At 40.1% G+C, this 18,744-nt stretch overlaps 1 protein-coding gene across 6 annotated transcripts in view; it reads left to right on the top strand.

Moving 5' to 3' along the window:
* The first annotated feature begins 874 nt into the window (after positions 1-874).
* The window catches only part of fam114a2 (family with sequence similarity 114 member A2), a 32,804-nt gene continuing 14,934 nt past the window's right edge, over positions 875-18,744 (top strand). The window contains exons 1-9 of one of the 6 annotated variants that reach the window (XM_068043628.1): positions 875-945; positions 4,920-5,245; positions 5,455-5,554; positions 10,120-10,221; positions 11,337-11,446; positions 12,226-12,360; positions 13,794-13,949; positions 14,325-14,448; positions 18,195-18,280. In XM_068043628.1, the coding sequence (XP_067899729.1) occupies positions 924-945; positions 4,920-5,245; positions 5,455-5,554; positions 10,120-10,221; positions 11,337-11,446; positions 12,226-12,360; positions 13,794-13,949; positions 14,325-14,448; positions 18,195-18,280 (1,161 nt within the window). In that variant the 5' untranslated portion in view covers positions 875-923. Of the gene's footprint in view, positions 995-1,016; positions 1,163-1,217; positions 1,316-2,155; positions 2,221-4,919; positions 5,246-5,454; positions 5,555-10,119; positions 10,222-11,336; positions 11,447-12,225; positions 12,361-13,793; positions 13,950-14,324; positions 14,449-18,194; positions 18,281-18,744 lie in introns of those variants that run through there. The other 5 variants (XM_068043630.1, XM_068043632.1, XM_068043631.1 and 2 more) reach the window with 5 other exon arrangements.

Genomic DNA, 18,744 nt, shown 5'->3' with positions numbered 1-18,744 from the left:
GGGTGCAGTGCTAACCACTGCGCCGGCCTAAGTAAGTCAATAAATGAGTCTTCTCATTTAAAGCTTCTTCACAAAAATGTACATTTGTTGCTGTTCTGATTAATCGTAAGATAAATTTTAATGTCTTTACCTTTCCAAAATTGTAGTGTCCCCCCCATGCGAAAAGGTTGGACAACCCTGATCTACAAGATGCACTGCAGCAACTCACCTAGGCTCTTTTGACAGCACATTGCAAACCCGTGACCTCTACCATCTAGGACAAGGGCAGCAAACGCGTGGTAACAAGTTCCCCTCCAAGCCACATACCTTCCTAACTTGGAACTATATCACTGTCGCTGGATGAAAATCCTGGAATTCCCTCCCTAACAACACTGTCGATGTACCTACGCTACTAGGACTGCAGTGGCTCAAGAAGGCAGCTCACCACCGCCTTCTCGAGGACAATTAGGGACGGGTAATAAATGCTGGCCTATCCAGCGACTCCCACATCCCGTGAAAAAATTTTAAAACAGGAATTTGAGGTTGGAAAGTTCCAGCTGAGCTGGTTTGTCTGTTGGGGCCAGGCAGCTGGAAGTTCTGCTAAAAGGTCATTGACCTGAAACGTTAACTCTACTTCCCCCTCCACAGATGCTGCCTGAACTCCTTAATAGTTCCAGCATTTTGTTTTTATACCAGCTACCCTCAGAGGAGGCACTATAAAAGACGTAACCTTGGGCTTTCTGAACGGGAAGATATTTGCAATATACGGCTACTATATTTCACGTGATCTCATTTTTTAAAAAAACATGTATGTTTCTTCAATTGATGGGGATAGAAAGCCTAGGCACGTTCGTAAAGAAGGCCGGGTTTGGTCTGCACATGCGTACTGGGGATTGTTAACTCCGCTCCGCCCCCTGAACCGTGGCGTAGGCAGCTGAAGGCAGATGTCACTTCCTCGGGTCAAAGGTGAGTTACGTGGCTGTGGGCTGCCGATTTTGAGGGTGCAAAGTTCCAGGTGAGGGTGAGCGGAGTCGGGCTGGGCTAATTTGTCGGTTGGGGTCGGTGCTGAGTGAGGGGGAGCGGCTCCGTCACAAGCTGTTGGGCTGGTTCTGTGAGGCACCTTGTGTGGCCGGTCAAACTGTGGTGCAAGTCCGTCTGTCGAAGAAGTGGCGATTCCAGGCTGGTTATTATTGATTGTTAAAGGAGCCGGGTGTAGACTGTTATCATAAAAGCAAAATATAGCAGATGCTGGTAATCTGAAATAAAAAGAAAGTGCTGGAAATACTCAGTAGGTCTGGCAGCATCTTTGGAGAGAGAAGCAGAGTTAACGTTTCAGGTCCGTGACCTTTCATCAGAAGTCATGGTGTAAACTGTTTGCCGGTCTTTCAACCAATATAAACAGTGTACATCCCACTTTGAGGACAAGGGGTGGTGCCTGTGTAACATTTTAAATGTGCAACTTATACACTTTATATTGGTTTATAAGTTGGGTGACAGAGTTTTGAGCGTTAATACATCTTTCTAAACATATAAAAGTGTGGATTTTATTTAATGTTGGAATATTCAACGCACGGATTAAACATTTTTCCCCAAAGTAAAAATGCTTTAAGGTAGCGCATACTACACTGCTAGAACTGACTTCTACAATTATCCAGATCCAGCCACAGGAAGGGTGAAAGAAAAACTTGCCTTTCACGACCTCAGGACATCCCAAAGCACTCTGTTACAGCTAATGAAGTACCTTTTTGAAGTGATGTCACTGTTGTAATTTAGGAAGCTAAGCAGCCTGTTTGCAGATAGCAAAGTCCCATAAAGAGCAAAGTGATAATGACCAGATGTGTTTTAGTGGTGTTGGTTGAAGGATGAATATTGGCCAGAGCCAGTGTTCCCTCTTAAGATGCTTACATGTGTGGCCATTTAGCAATTTGGAGCATGTTGTGCATTGAAATAAACAGGCCTCTTGCAACTTTGTCAGTTCATTGGGAAGAATTTCCAACATAATGTAAATCATGACCTAAAATGTGAATTGCCCATGGACAAAAACTAGTGCTCGGAGGAGGTTGTAGCCTGCCCAGTACAAAGAAAATTTGGAGGGAATATTGGCTAGGGTGTTAGAGATAACTCTCCTGCTCTTCCAAGTAGTGCCCTGGGATCTTTTAAATCCACCTAAGAGGACAGATGTGGCCTTCGTTTAATTTTTCTTCTGAAAGATGGCACCTTCGGCACTGCAGAACTCATTTGGTATGTGCACCTAGCTTTTGTGCTCATGTCTTTGGAGTGCAACTTGAACCCACAATCCTCGGACTCCTAGGTGAGAGTGTGACCAACTGAGTCACAGCTGACACCCGAGTAGATCTGATATGTATTCATCTTAGGCTCAAGTGGACTGTGGAAAGCCCTATGATGTGATGACTGAGATTTCCACAAGTACTCGAAGTTTATACAAAAGGCTATTTAATATTGATATTGGGGTTCAGATTATGACTTGGGAATGGGTAACAAATTTTCTGAAAGCAATATTGAGCATCAAGTTTATTTCCAGAACATGTCTAATCAAATCAACAAAGTCTAATAAAATGTTGAACTACATAAACAAAAATAGAACACAAGTCAAAAGAAATTGTAACCATGGAATTACGATAGAGAAACTGCTGCGAAAGCAAAATACTACAGATGTTAAATATCTGAAATTTAAACAGAAATTACTGGAAACACAATGGCAGTTGTAAATGATATGGAAAATTTGTAACATAGTATTAGGATTTTTAAGTAAGATCGAGTTACGTGCTTGACAAGCTTCCAACAAAATAAAGGAAATTTAGCAGGTTCACGCTGTCTGAAATACCACCTTAAACATTTAAATTAACTTGGAATGAATCCTTTTGGAGGATTGCGAATACTTGTTGACAGCTTTTTATATTTTCAATTTTAACTGATTTTCACCAGTAAATCCTTTGATTTGAAAATTAGTCAGTTTGTACTGAATTTTTTCATGTGAAAAATTGACGACTATATAACCCATGGAGTTAAAATGTTTGAGTTTCATGAGAATTTTTCAAGTAGAAATAATGTCATCTAGCCTGAAAAACATTCATTTTTTAAAAATGAAAAGGGCAAAGTGTTTTTCTCGGGTTTTTGTAGCTCCTGTCTCTCTTACTTTCTTCTCTCTTGAAAGTACATTATTTCCTTTTTCACACGGATTCAGTTATAAATACATTCTATAAATTAAAAAGAAATAGATTAAAGAACTCCACCTATTGTTTATGAAATGTTTCAAAATATACAAGTAAGTCATATATGCTTGTTGCACAAAGATCTGCCCTGTTTATTTTGCAAGGAGTAATACTTATTGCAAGTAATGAACTCTCTTATAACCACAGTGATTAGAATAATACTGTGCATTAAATTTATTATTGGACAACTGGTTATTAAAATCTAACAACTCTCTTGGACCTGATGGCCTACATCCTTAGATTTTAAAAGAAGTGGCTGCAGAGATAGTGAAGAAATTCTGGAACAGTCCCCGTGAAGGTAGAAAATGTAATCCCACTGTTCAAGAAAGGAGGGAGAGAGAAAACTGGGCCAGTTAGCCTGACATCAGTGGTAGGGAAAATGCTAGAATGTATCATTAGAGACATGGTAGCAGGGCATTTAGAAAATGATAATGATTAGGCAGTTATCGTGGTGTTATGAAAGGGAAATCGTATTTGACAAATCTATTGGAGTTTTTTGAAGGTATAACTGAGAGTAATAAAGGGGAGCCAGTGGGTGTAGTATATTTGGATTTTCAGAAAGCATTCAATAAGATGTCACACAAGAGGTTGTTGCACCAGATTGGGGATAATGGGATGGGGGCAATAGATTAGCTTGGATTGAGAATTGGTTAACTGACAGAAAACAGTAGGAATAAACAGGTCATTTTCTCGTTGTGCCTCAAGGATCAGTCTTGGGCCTCAGCTCTTGCAATTATGTCAATGACCTAGATAAATATATATACACACACGCATACACTCATATATGATGAGAGAAAGTAAGCTGTGAGAAGGATGCAAATAGACTTCAAGTGGATATAGACTGGCTAAGTGATTGGGTAAGAGTATGGCAAATGATATATGTGGGGAAATGTGATATTATTCACTTTGGCAGCAAGAGTGGAAAAGCAGAATCTTTTTAAAAGGTGAGACAAGTAAATGTTGATATTCAGAGGAATTTGGATGTTCTTGTACATGAATCACAAAGTTAACATATAGGTATGGCAAACAATTAGGGAGGCAAATGGTATCTTGGCCTTCATTGCAAGGGGTTTGGGGTATAAAAGTTAGGAAGTCTTGCTGGAATTATATAGGGCTTTAATGAGACCACACCTGGATAACTGTGTATAGTTTTGATCTCCTTACCTGAGGAAATATATACTTGCCATAGAGGGAGTGCAACAAAGGTTCACTAGATTGATTCCTGGAATGAGTGTTATGAAAAGAAATAGAGTAGAATGGCCTATAAGTCTCTGGAGTTAGGATGAGGGGTGATCTCATGTAAATATATAAGATTCTGAGAGGGCTTGACAGGTTAGATGCTGAGAAGCGGTTTCCCCGGCTGGAGAGTCTAGAACTAGGGGATATAGTCTCAGGATAAGAGGTTGGCTATTTCGGACTGAAAAGGAGAAATTTCTTTCTTCCAGGGCAATATGAATCTTTGGAATTTTCTACCCCAGAGGGCTGTAGATGTTCAGTCATTGAGTATGTTTAAGACTGAGAGTGATGGATCTTTGGGAATCGAGTGATATCTGGATGGCGGGGGGAGTGGTGGAAGCAGGACGTGGAATTGATGTAGAAGTTCACCCATGATCTTATTGAATGGTGGAGTAGGCTCGATGGGCCATATAGTGTATTCCTACTTCTATTTCTTATGCTTTATGAAGTGATTTGTTCATTTATTTACAGCTATGTCAGAAATGGATGGGACTGGGATGACTGAGGCACCTGTGAATGAAGAATCTATAGCTCCAGAAAGAAGTCCTTTCAGTGTTGCAGCAGATAAGGGAAAAAACTGTAAACAAGATGTTGAAATTGTACAGCACTCTGAGACTGAAATTGGCAAGTACACTACAGACAATGCCCAAATTGAGAGCTGTGGGTCTGCCGATAGCATACCTGAAAGCAGTGCAAGTAAAGGGAGAGAGTCAGTCAGCATGACGAGAAAAAGACCAGAATCAAAGGGATCCAGCCTGCCTGGGCTAACTGAACAACCCTTTGTGGTTTCTGACAAGGTAAGTAATATTAGAGGTTTGAGTATTCATCCTGATTTTCAGGAAATATTAATTTATCCTACAAATCTTGATTCGTTCTGTGCTTGATAGAGCTTCAGTATTGCCCTACTTGTATTGCCAAATCTTAGATATATACATTAGTGTCTAAGAATGGGAAATATAGTTAAATGTCTAATACCTACAGTAAACCTGATTGATCTCTTTTACAGATGCAGGAGCTCTCTGGTAAAGGGGCAGGAAGTTGGGGATACTGGGGAAATTGGGGAAAGTCACTGCTTACTACAGCAACAGCCACAGTTGCATCTGTTGGTGAGTTCACTGCTGCTCTTCAGAAATATGTTTATCATACAAAGCTAGTTTGCTGCTTCATTTGGTAGTGAGATGAAGCAGCTACATCGACAATGCAGAGTATAAAATCTTACCCAGGTAAGAGAATATTACAATTTTCGTTTTTGTTAGGTAAGCACAAGTGATGTGGAGCGAAGGCAGGTAACTTGAGTTGAGGTACAGATCAGCCATGATCTTTTGTTTTTATTCATTCGTGGGATGTGGGCATCGCTGGCCAGGCCAGCTTTTATTGCCCATCCCTAATTGCTCTTGAGAAAGTGGTGGTGAGCTGCCTTCTTGAACCGCTGCAGTCCATGTGAGGTAGGTACACCCACAGTGCTGTTCGGGAGTTCCAGGATTTTGGCTCAGCGACAGTGAAGGAATGGCAATTATAGTTCCAAGTCAGGATGGTGTGTGACTTGGAGGGGAACTTGCAGGTGGTGGTGTTCCCATGCATTTCCTGCCATTGTCCTTGAGGGGGGGGGGGGGGTGGGGAGGGGTGGGGAGGGGGGGGTGGTAGGTAGAGGTCACAGGTTTGTAAGGTGCTGTCTAAGGAGCCTTGGTGCATTGCTGCAGTGCATCTTAAATGGTACACACTGCTGCCACTGTGCGTCGGTGGTGGAGGGAGTCAATGTTTGTGGATGAGGTGCAAATCAAGCGGGCTGCTTTGTCCTGGATGGTGTCGAGCTTCTTGAGTGTTGTTGGAGCTGCACCCATCCGAGAGTATTCCAGCACACTCCTGACTTATGCCTTGTAGATGGTGGACAGGCTTTGGGGAGTCAGGAGGTGAGTTACTCGCCACAGGATTCCTAGCCTCTGACCTGCTCTTGTACCCATGGTATTCATATGGCTATTCCAGTTCAGTTTCTGGTCAATGGTAATCCCTAGGATGTTGATAGTGGGGGATTCAGCGATAGTACTGCCATTGAAGGTCATGGGGAGATGGTTAGATTCTCTCTTGCTGGAGATGGTCATTGCCTGGCACTTGTGTGGCGCGAATGTTACTTGCCACTTATCAGCCCAAGCCTGGATATTGTCAAGGTCTTGCTGCATTGCTACACGGACTACTCCAGTATCTGAGGAGTCGCGAATGGTGCTGAACATTGTGCAATCATCAGCGAACATCCCCACTTCTGACCTTATGATTGAAGGAAGGTTATTGCTGAAGCAGCTGAAGATAGTTGGGCCTAGCACACTAACCTGAGAAACTCTTGCAGTGATGTCCTGGAACTTAGATGATTGACCTCCAACAACTACAACCATCTTCCTTTGCACTAGGTATGACTCCAACCAGCGGAGAGTTTTCCCCCTGATTCCCATTGACTTCAGTTTTGATAGGGCTCCTTGATGACATACTCAGTCAAATGCTGCCTTGATGTCAAGGGCAGTCACTCTCACCTTACCTATTGAATGGCAGAGGAGACTCAAGGGGCTGAATAACCAACTCCTGTTCCTATGTTCTAAGTTAGAACTATTAGAACATTATATGTGATATGTGTGACACTCACTGCATAAACCTGAAATTACTGTGTAATGTGTATTATAGCATGTATTCTTGTCATACCAGGACTTGAGGTTTATTTCACAAATTTTGAAATACACTGCCCCACATAATTCTTTTAAAATTGACTAATACACCTGTATTATCTTTGTTCCTTATTCAATTTTCTATTTTGTAGCACAGTTCCATTTTGTATCTTAATACCTCCAGCAGATCTAAACTTCATACAATTATACTTGTTGTCAAGTATGTTGTCATACAATTATACTTTCCAGAAATTACTCAGTGGCTGGGTAATTCCTCCTGCTGAAAGAGGAAAGTAAAGTTAGAAGTGTCATGCAAGCCCCCACCTGCCAAGAATGAGGCACACATTATTTCGCCACATGAACATTAAAAACTTTAAAATGTTGCTGGGAAGAAAAGAGGGCCTATCGCAAGGAATTGCCAGGCCCCTCGCCGGAAAGACCTTTTTTGCAGACTAGAAGACAGTGTTGGAACAAAGAACCCAGTCCCTGCTTTTCCAATACAGAGAAGACCTGGTCAGACAAGTTTAGTCACATGACTAACTGGTTGTTTGAATTTGAACTTGCCAGAGAGTGTTTTTCAAAGTAAGAGTGGATCAAAATGAGAGTGCTGGGGTTTTCTAAAATGAGAATTACCAAAATATTTTTTTCTTCTTGGTTTGCATTTTCTTTCTCTTGATTTTGGAATGGTTTATGCTTCAGAGTTTTAAGTCAGCCATTAGTATGTGGCAGCTTGTTTTCCACCAAACACTTTGGCCTGTTATGAATATTATACAATTTTAGGCACTTTGTCAGTGTCGTACACCTACTAGTCAGGTATAGTACACCCAGCTATAGTTATATAACTATGTTCCATCTGCATTGTGCCTGCATTCGCTGCTCACAATGTGGTCGCCTGTACATTGGCGAGGTTTGGTGGCTGCTTTGCGGCACACTTCTGCTCAGTCCGCAAGCATGACACTGCGTTCCGAAGAAGGGTCACTGACCCGAAACGTTAACTCTGCTTCTCTTTCCACAGATGCTGCCAGACCTGCTGAGTGGTTCCAGCATTTCTTGTTTTTATTTCAGATTTCCAGCATCCGCAGTATTTTGCTTTTGGTTGCTTGCCATTTTAATTCACCACCCTGCTCTCACGCCTACATTTCTGTCCTTGGCCTGCTGCAGTGTTCCAGTGAAGCTTAACGCAAGCTCGAGGAACAGCACCCCATCTTCTGATTAGGCACTCTACAGTCTTCTGGAGCTGACATTGAGTTCAACGAATTCAGTGCATGACTGCCATTTAAATTTTTTTTTTTAACTATATGCCTGTCTTAAACTTTTTCATGTTTTTGTTTTCGGACAGAGTTGCTCATTATTCTCTCTCGACTAATGCTCTATCTTTTACTATAACTATTGCCACTCCCTTTGCCTTTTGTTCCATGACATCTGTAATTTAATCTCTTTTGCCCTCAGACAGAGCTGTTCATTATTCTCTCTTGGATGCTTTGTCTTTTACTACAACTGTCGCCACTCCCTTTTGTTCTGTGACATCTCTGTCATTTAATCTCTCCTGCCCTCCACCCTATCACACACCTTCCTTTTTGTTGTTCTTTCCCTCCCCTTCACGTTTTCAAAGCCTATTACATTTCTAAATTTAGCCAGTTCTGATGAAAGGTCACAGACCTGAAACATGAACTCTGTTTCTCTTTCCACAGCTGCTGCCAGACCTGCTGAGTATTTGCAGCATTTCTGTTTTCATGCCTGAAGCACTTCCATTCTCCAGTGTTCTCACCACCTGCAATCCTGTGGCCTCTCCTGAGCAAGATTTATAATTAATCCTAAATTAGTACTTTTATATTACAGGCTCATGCCTATTGGATCTGGTTAAGACTGCCCTAACTTTTTTCACACACAATCTGTACGACAGCAGACAGAGCATTTTGATCCCAGCAGTAAGGGTTGGATTCAAACATAAGTCACAGACGTGAAAGGCCAGCATGTTAACTCAATCCACCATCTCTTCATTAAAAATGTAAATTTATTCAACAGTCAAGAAGCATAGAAATTAGAAATAGTGTCTTGCATCTTTTAAAAAGAATTTGAAGTTGCAAAACCTTAAAGCTAATCAAAACTAGTTAGACTGACTCTGGCATTATGAAGCACCTGGGGTTGTTTTTCTGCATGCAATAAGAAATAGAAAATTGTTGTATTATAACCAGCTAGAAGGTAGGGATATGGGGTTAGGGGGTTTTGCCTCGAGAAGAGGTACATAACAACATGGCAGCTTTATTATTCTGGTGTGAAATAGAACAATATTTGGTTCTGTTGATTTTGAGAAAAATTATATGAAAATTTTAATACTGTTCATGGCATTGAATATCCATTTGAATGACTGCATATTGTGATAAGTATTAAATACGTTGGATCCTAAATAATGCACTTTAGCGTTTTGCATTCTATTTGCTTATGAGGGTCCTCACTAAAAGGTTTCTTCATTTTAGATCTCTTGTTTCAGCCTATGGGTTTGTTCTTTCTCCACGCTATAACCTGGCCTTTGATGTTGCTTATTAGTTTTCTTGGAATCTAGTAATCCAGTTGGTTGCACAGTCAGCTACAGTTCTCAAGAGTCTTGAAGCCTGGAAATACATGCCACCTCTTCCCCGCACCCACATTAAACTTGTGGTTGCATTGGATTTGAAAGACATAATTCAACTTAGCACATTTTAATATGCGAATGGAAAGTAAGTAGAAAAGTGAGTTATTGCAGGAAGAAGATAGGTTAGTGGCAGCTTTTGATTTGTCACCCCAAATTCTGAAGTATTACATACTAATGTCAAGAGCATTCAGTTCATCCAGAACAAACACAATCCAGAGAAATAGGGATGTTTGCAGTTGCAAAGCAGAATAGAAACCCCATCCCTGATAATTTGGCTTCCAGTGGTGGTTACTAATGTGATATCTATCACATCAGTTTGACGATACTGAATTGCTAGCTTTGTTAACTTATTCTTATAACTTCATGTATTTTATTTTTATTGCTCTAGGTCATGGGATTTCCCATGTGATTGAAAAAGCTGAGTCCTCTCTTGGGATTCCCAGCCCCACAGAAGTTTCAGCAGAAGTGAAAGTGTATGATGGAGCCAAAGGTAATGACTTGACAATAGAGCTAGCTCTGAATACTGAAAAGTTAGCCTGTATCAATGATAAACTGTGAGGGTAAAAGATAAAGATGCTCTAAAGAACATTGAGATGGAATCTGCAAATATAGTAAATCATGAAGGTCTACCACTAAATCAGAATTTTGTATTCCTCCTTACTTATTGCGTATTCTGTTTTTGCTGTACATAGTGAACTTTTATGTCTTCCCTCTTCTAATATAAAGTTATCGAAACCTTGTTTGGGTATGATTTCATGGGCTCTGGTACCTTGCCTAAGCAGCCATTGTTCAGTGACCCTTTACAGTAGTGTAGTGGTCATGCCAGTTGAACCAAGACCAGAAATAATGTGTTCACAAAAATGTATTGTTTGGTAACAAACTGACAGGTTAACTTGTTAAAATTTTATATATCAATTTCTTCGTTGGATTTCGTTTCTGTGAAATTCTCTGGGGTGTTTTACTATGTCAAAAGCAACAATAACAGCAGCTTGAATTGATGTAGTACCTTTAACATAGTAAAAGGTCACAAAACGCTTCACAGGAACATTAACAAACATAATTTAACACTGATCCACCGAAGGAGATATTAGCAATAAAAACATAAAATGATGGAAACACTCCACAGTTTAGGTAGGATCTGTGGAGAGAGAAACTGAGTTAACATTCAACCTTAAATGCTAATTCTTTGACTGTCTAACCTGAGAATTTGCAGCATTTTCTGTTAATTTCATTATTTCCAGAGTCTGCAGTATTTTGCTTTGGTTTAAGGAGATGTGAGGACAGGTGACCAAAAGCTTCACCAAAGAGCACTTGAAACGCCATAGCATACAAGGCTACGGACCAAGTGCTGGAAAATGGGATTCGAATAGTTAGGTGCTTGATGGCTGGCACAGACACGATGGGCCGAAGGGCCTGTTTCTGTGCTGTATAACTCAATGACTCTATAAACATCTTAAAGGAGGAAAGCAAGGTTGAAAGGCAGAAAGCTCTATGTAAATAAATGCATGTAGTTAAGAATTCAGTTCTTCACAATGCAATGTGTGATTTATTTGATTTGAATCAATAATTCAAAGACTCGCAGACCTGTTTGTTTTTTGGAAACAGCAGAATTGGCAAACTCTAAGGACAGCCCTAAAGCTGAGAGCGAAACCTCCTCTCCAACCAGTGGAGCATTTGGAATGTTTTCTACGATCACTAGTGCAGTTCAGAGCACTGTGAGTACGTCCTTTTATTTAAATAATGGCCAATGCCCTTTATATTGCGGTCATTGTTTAGTAATTTGATGAATTTGTTTAGAAAAAACTGGATCATACTTAATCAGTAAAGCATTTTCCTTTCTTCCCAAACCCTGCTACGTATCTAATCTGTTTCTCTGAACTCTAGTTTTAACTAAATGCTGCCAAATCTTTAGATTGGTTTTCATATTGAAAAGTCTACTCTGCTATAATCTTATGCTATGAAGTTCAATATATATGCACAATGGTTACTCAAATATTGAAAAATGTTGGACAATTCCTGATACTGAATGTTAATTGCAAATAGTAATATACATATATACATCCAATAATTTTAAAGCTATATGGTCACATCATTAACTGCAAGTTCAGCTGATGGGCTGCCCATCGGTGATCATGCTGCCCTTTCAATTATGTCACACTTGGAACTATTGTGAATAGATAAAACTAACAGTGGAGTATGCTTTAATGTAACTGAGGTGTGGCTTAACTTTGGGATTATTAAATATAGTTTTGCAGTCATTTAATTTTGGAACCGTGCGCTGAAATAATTACCAGGAATATATGTTGAAACTTCAGAGTACCATTTTGTTAAAATGTATTGACTAGGTAGGTAAATGAACTTTGCATTCTGCAGTATAAGGCATCCAAAGCTTTAAAACTGCAACCATACTGACACTTTATGTTCATTGAAATTGTTTAATCAAACCTTTTCTGTACACATTCATCAGATACAATAGGTCACTTTTTATTTTCAGGGGAAAAGTGTACTTAGTGGTGGTTTAGATGCACTTGAGTTTATCGGTAAAAAGACCATGGATGTTATTGCAGAAGGAGATCCTGGATTCAAGAAGACAAGAGGACTAATGTATAGGACAACCACATTGTCTCAGGTATTCTCTAAATATCAGCAGTGACTAAAATAAAATCATTGATGTTTGTTATCAGTGTTGGGACATGTCACTTACATGGCAATTTCTGATTGTCTTAAAGGACTGTTGTGGCGTTTATATTGTTTGTGCATCTACTAGAATATGACTTGTATTGCAATGATATTATAATGCTATTTCTATTTGTAATCCCATGAAAACTGCATTGCAGTAATTTGAACTGGAGTACGATTGTTTATAGAATACGTTTATGACATCAAGTTTCCAAAGCAGACTGTTGCAGGAACTGAACCTGTCTCTCAATTCCCCAGAAGTCCCTTTTTTGTATTGAGTGGGCCTCCTGTGGTGTTGCTCATAAATCAGTTGGAGAATCTGCTGTTTTATACTTTGCAGTATATCTATTACCAGGATTGCTGAACTATGGCAATTGAATAAGTGAAGTATTTTTATGACTATTATGGAAGTGTTGGCCATATTTTTAAGTTCAAATTGTGATTATGCCTACATTTTTGTAGAAATCAACACGCACTAAACAAATGTGCTGAAATTGATTATGCATTTAAATTTATGATCTACCCTTTTTGGAAGGTAGTTGGTAAAGAATTTGTTCTAAGGTTGCAAGTAGGAAGGAGGTGTGTACTAAAGAGGGATTGGTGATGTGATTTATTAGTATTGGGGTGCTGGGCTAGGTGTGAAAATAGTGGGAAGGGATGGTAGTTTCTCAGGAGCAGGTGTTGGAATATTGGGGAGGGTGATCTTGAATGAATTGTGGGAGGGTAATTCTGGGATCAGAGTACAGGGGCTTGTGTAGTGGGAAGAGGGACTGAGTATCACAGTGATTGGATGTGTCTGGTTTGTGCAAGAACTGGTATGGTTCTGATGAGTTTGGAATTATTGGGTGTGGGAGTATTGGTAGGAATATCCTTGGAGAAGGAGATTGTTAGGTGACACTGAAGAAAGCATTATACCTGCATTTGCATCTGTGCCCAGGAACTGGCTATGCCTTCTAACATGCTAAAGAAGTTATGTATTTTTTTGTAATTGCCAGCCCTTCCCAATATTCTCATTTGTAGAATTAATGATAAATAACAGCATTTTGATTTAATTATATTTTAGAACTTCATCCTGATTGGCAGAACGGTATATGGTGAGATGGACGCTATTGTCATAGCAAATTGCTAAATTCCAAGTGCTTTGAGAACTCTGTTAAATTGGTGTTGAATTCTAAGCAGGTTTAAGATGAATACTTAAGCCTATGGGGAATTAGATAGAAATTCCCCCAAATCAGAGTATTTTTCTCCTATATATCTTGAGCCAAATTGGAACATGGGTAAAACAGAAGAAATGATGATTAAACTTCTAAACTCCTGTGTGACCCACTTTCTTGCATAGTAGATGTTCCTGAAGTTCATTATGCTTTATTTTTCTCTGTTTAGGTTCTGCGAGAGGCAAAAGAAAGAGAACAACAAACAGCTGGTAAAGTTTCTGAGGATACAGAAAAGAAGGTTCATTATGGAATGTTGTTTGATGAGTTTCAAGGTCTATCCCATCTTGAAGCTTTGGAGATATTGTCAAATGAAAGTGTAGTGAAGGTAAATAAGGAGCAATGAAATCCAACGTTACTTTTTGCATGTTTCTTTAGTGTTATTGCCAGGAATTTACTTTAACTTTGTGCATCCAAATCCCTAATTCAGAGAATTGTACTTTATTAAGAATATAGATCACCCAGATATGCAATAATATATTTTGTGATTAAATTAATCTTAATTTTGTATGTCCTAGTTTACATTGTGTGTAGTAAATGCATCTTCATCTGGTATATGTTATACCTGTATACCTATTTTATATATGCAGATGATATCTAGATTGTACTTCAAAATATGGAAATTTGATTTTGGTTACCCAGTGCTAACCTGATTCTTTACCTGGATCTACTCATGCCAAGGGTTGTTCATGATATTCTGTAGGTTAAATCAGTGCTGAATGCTCTGTCTGGAGAAGATGTTGAAAAATTGAAGGAGGAGTTGGAAGCCATTAAAGAAGCCTTTTGTTTGGTTGAATTTGACGATGAGGATGAAGAAGAGAACAAAGGTGAAAAGAAAAATTATTTCTATATACTTTTTTCTGTGAGTTCGTCTTATCATTCAGTTAGGGAGCATATGGTCCTCATCAGCTCCTTCATAACCTTGTAACAGGTTGGAATAACAAATCAATAGAGTTGGATGTTTTTCTCTATTCTTAATAGCCTTTGACTCTTAAATGTCAGTCATTTTAACTTCACATTGTGTTGTAAATAGATTACTTGCTAACAGGCTTTAAATTTCTTTTGAAAGCAAATTATAAAATATAGCTCCCCTCTTTCTCAAATAAACCAATAGAGGAATTATAGAAGTGACTGACTAGTACTGCAGTTTGTCATTAGTTAATCTTGCAGCATAGAAGGCCTGCCTTGCTGGTGCCTGCTTTGTGAAAGAGCTGCCCAATTTTTAGTCCCACATCCCAATCTTTTCCCCATAACTCTGAAAATTATTCCTCATCAAGTGCATGTCCACTTGGCTTTTGAAAGTTCCTATGGAATCTGCTTTCAACGCCCTTTCAGGTAGTGCATTCCAAATCTTAACCTCCTGTGGGGGAAGAAAATGCTCCTTCCCTCTAGTTTCTTTTTTGAATTATTTTAAATCTATCACTTCTGGTTACTGACCAAATGCCAAAGGGAACAGTTTCTTCCTACTTGGTCAATCAAACTCCCTAATAATTTTGAATATTTCTTCAATTTCCCCTTAACCTGCTCTAAGGAAAACAATCCCAACTTCACTAGTCTCTCCACATAACTGAAGTCCCTTATCCATGTTGCCATTCTGTTAAACCTCCTCTGTACCCTTTCCAAGCCCTTGGCATCATGCTTTTGAAAAGATGTCCACAATCCTCCAGCTGAGGCATAACCAGTGATTTGAAAGGGTTTCACATGACTTTCATGCTTTTTTGTATCAGTGCCCCTGTTCACAAAGCCAAGCATTCCAAAGTGGCAATCTGTGTGTGGAGCTGGAGGACATAGGTGAGGTTTTAACAGATTACTTTTCATCTGTGTTCACTATGGAGAAGGACCTATGTAGGTGTAGGGATCAGGGAGGGGATTGTGATGTACGTGAACAAATTAGCGTTGAAAGGGAGGAGATATTAGTGGTTTTATCAGGCTTAAAAGTGGATAAATCCCCAGGCCCAGATGAGATGTATCCCAGGCTGTTATGTAAGGCAAGGGAGAAGATAGCAGGGGCTCTAACATACATTTTCAAATCCTCTTTGGCCATAGGAGAGGTACCAGAGGACTGGAGGACAGCGCACGTGGTACCATTATTCAAGAAGGGTAGCAGGGATAAACCAGGCAGTTACAGGCCGGTGAGTCTAACATCAGTGGTAGGGAAACTATTGGAAAAAAAGTCTGAGGAACAGGATTAATCAGGGATAGTCAGCATGGCTTTGTCAGGGGGAGATTGTGTCTAACAAACTTGATTGAATTTTCCACGGAGGTGACTAGATGTATAGATGAGGGTAAAACAGTTGATGTAGCCTACATGGACTTCAGTAAGGCTTTTGACGAGGTCCTGCATGGGAGATTGGTTAAGAAGGTAAGAGCCCACGTGATCTTGGGTAATTTGGCAGGGAGGTTATGATGGAGCTGTACAAAACACTAGTTAGGCCACAGTTGAAGTACTGTGTACCGTTCTGGTTACCACAGTATAGGGAGGATGTGATTGCACTCGAGAGGGTGCAGAGGAGATTCACCAGGATGTTGCCTGGGCTGGAGCATTTCAGCTATGAAGAGAGATTGGATAGGCTGTTTTCCTTGGAGCAGAGAAGGCTAATGGGGGAACCTGATTGAGGTATACAAAATTATGAGGGACATTGAGAGGATAGATAGGAAGAAACTTTTTCCCTTAGAAGTGTCAATAACCAGGGGGCATAGATTTATGGTAAGGAGAAGGAGATTTAGAGGGGATTTGAGGGTGAAAAAAAATCACCCAGCGGGTGATTGGAATCTGGAACATACTGCCTGAAGGTGTGGTAGAGGCAGGAACCCTCACAACATTGAAGTATTTAGATGAGCACTTGAAATGCTATAGCATACAAGGCTATGGGCCTAGTGCTGGAAAATGTGATTAGAATAGATAGGTGCATGATGGCTGGCACGGACACGATGGGCCAAAGGCCCTGTTTCTGTGCTGTATAACTCTATGTCTCTATATGCTTCTTTAACCACCTTTATCAACTATCGGCCACCTTCAAACATTTGTGAATATGTACACTCTGGTCCCTCTGCTCTTGCATTCCCCACTCATTTAGATTATACTGTCTTTCCATGTTCCTCTTAAAGTACGTCACTTCACACTTAACCGCATTAAATTGTATCCACCATCTGTTTGCCCATTTTACCAGCCTATCTAAGTCATCCTGAATTCTGCCAAAATCTGTCTCACTATTTACTACCCAGTTTTGTATCATCTGCAAATTTCAAAATTGTACTCCCTATAACCAAGCCCAGGTCATTTATATCTAACCAGAAAAGCAATGGTTCTAAAACCAACCTCTGGGGGACCCCACTGCATACTTCAGTCCAATCAGAAAAACATCCATTCATCTCTACTCTCTGGCCCTTATCCTTGGTCAAGTGACCACTGTCCCATTAATACCTTGTGCTTCTATTTTCTGAATAAATCTGTTATTTGGTACTTTATCAAATGTCTTGTGAATGTCTATAGATGCAACATTTACAGCACTACCTTCATCAGCCCTCACTGTTAAATCAGGTTAGTCAGACATGATTTGCCTTTAACAAACTTCTGCTGGCTGTCACTCATCAAGCCATGCTTCTCCAAGTGAGAATTAATTTTGTACTTGACAGTGACCTCTAGTGATTGTCCCATTAGATTAGCCTACAGTAACGAGGTTTATCCCTCTTTTTTTGAAAAGTAGTGTAACATTTGTAATCCTCTAGTATCACTCCCAAACCCAAGGAGAATTGAAAGATCGTGGTCAGAACTTTTTCTGTCTTCACCCTTGCTTCCCTCAGAAACCTAGGATGCATCCCACCTGGACCTGGTGACTTAACTGAGTGTTGCTGTAATCAGCATTAGGGTGCAGTTGCCTGGTGGTTATGGTACTGGGCTAGCAACCCAGAGACTGAGTTCATATCACACTATGGCAAGCTGTGAAACTGAATTAATTAAATCAAGTGGTTTGTGGGCTGGTAGCAGCAATAATGACCTTTTGAATGCTGCTGGATTGTCATAAAAATCCAACTGGTTAATGGCTGCCTTTCAAGGAAGGACTTGCCACTCCCATTCGGTCTGGTATACATATTCATAGAGAGATACAGCACCGAAACAGGCCTTTCGGCCCACCAAGTCCGTGCCGACCATCAACCACCCATTTATACTAATCCTATATTAATCCCAATTTTCCCCCTCGCATCCCCACCTACCTACACTAGGAGCAATTTTTTTTACAATGGCCAATTTACCTATCCACCCACAAGTCTTTGGCATGTGGGAGGAAACTGGAGTACCCAGAAGAAACCCACGCGGTCACAGGGAGAATTTGCAAACTCCGCACAGGCAGTACCCAGAACCAAACCTGGATTGCTGGAGCTGTGAGGCTGCGGTGCTAGCCACTGTGCCACCCATTGTGACTCAAGTCCCCACAATCTTTAATGTCACTTAATGCATTGACTCTTAATGCCCTTAGAGCCAATAGGGATGGGCAATAAACACTGCTTTGTCAGTGTATCCGAGAACAATTTTTTTAAAAACTTGTTCTTGACAATTTCTTTCGCTTTGCAGGTGATGATGGGTCTGAATTTGTGAAAGAACTGTCTCAGTTGTTATTGGATCTGAATATTGCTGCAACGTCTGACAAACTGGGCAAAGTAAGTGTACATGAATATGACTGTCGCCAAAACCATTTAATTTGATCAGGATACTTTTTCGTAAGATGCAGTTTTTTGAATTTTTTTTTGTGGAGCGATGGGGGTGAATGGTGGTGGGGGATTTGGTGGTGGTGATTCAGTAATAGCAATGTTACCAGTGTATACAATAGGGATTTCAGTTTTTGATATGCTCTTAATCAGTTAACAAGATGAATCTACTGGGGTGGTGGTGGTATAGTGGTAATGTCACTAGACTAGTAATCCAGAAACCTAGGCTAATGCTATGGGGGCATGGGTTCGAATCCCACTACGGCAGATCGTGAAATTTGAATTCAGTTAATTAATCTGGAATTAAAACCTAGTCTAATGACCATGAAAACCTGGTCGATTATTGCAGAAACCCTGGTTTACTAATGTCCTTGAAACTCCAGTTTCAACATGTTAGAAACTAATCAAATTACCAA

The sequence above is a fragment of the Heterodontus francisci genome, chromosome 12, assembly GCF_036365525.1.
Source record: "Heterodontus francisci isolate sHetFra1 chromosome 12, sHetFra1.hap1, whole genome shotgun sequence".
Lineage (NCBI taxonomy): Eukaryota > Metazoa > Chordata > Chondrichthyes > Heterodontiformes > Heterodontidae > Heterodontus > Heterodontus francisci.
Note: the sequence above shows the minus strand (reverse complement) of the source record. Positions and strands in the feature narration are given on the sequence as shown.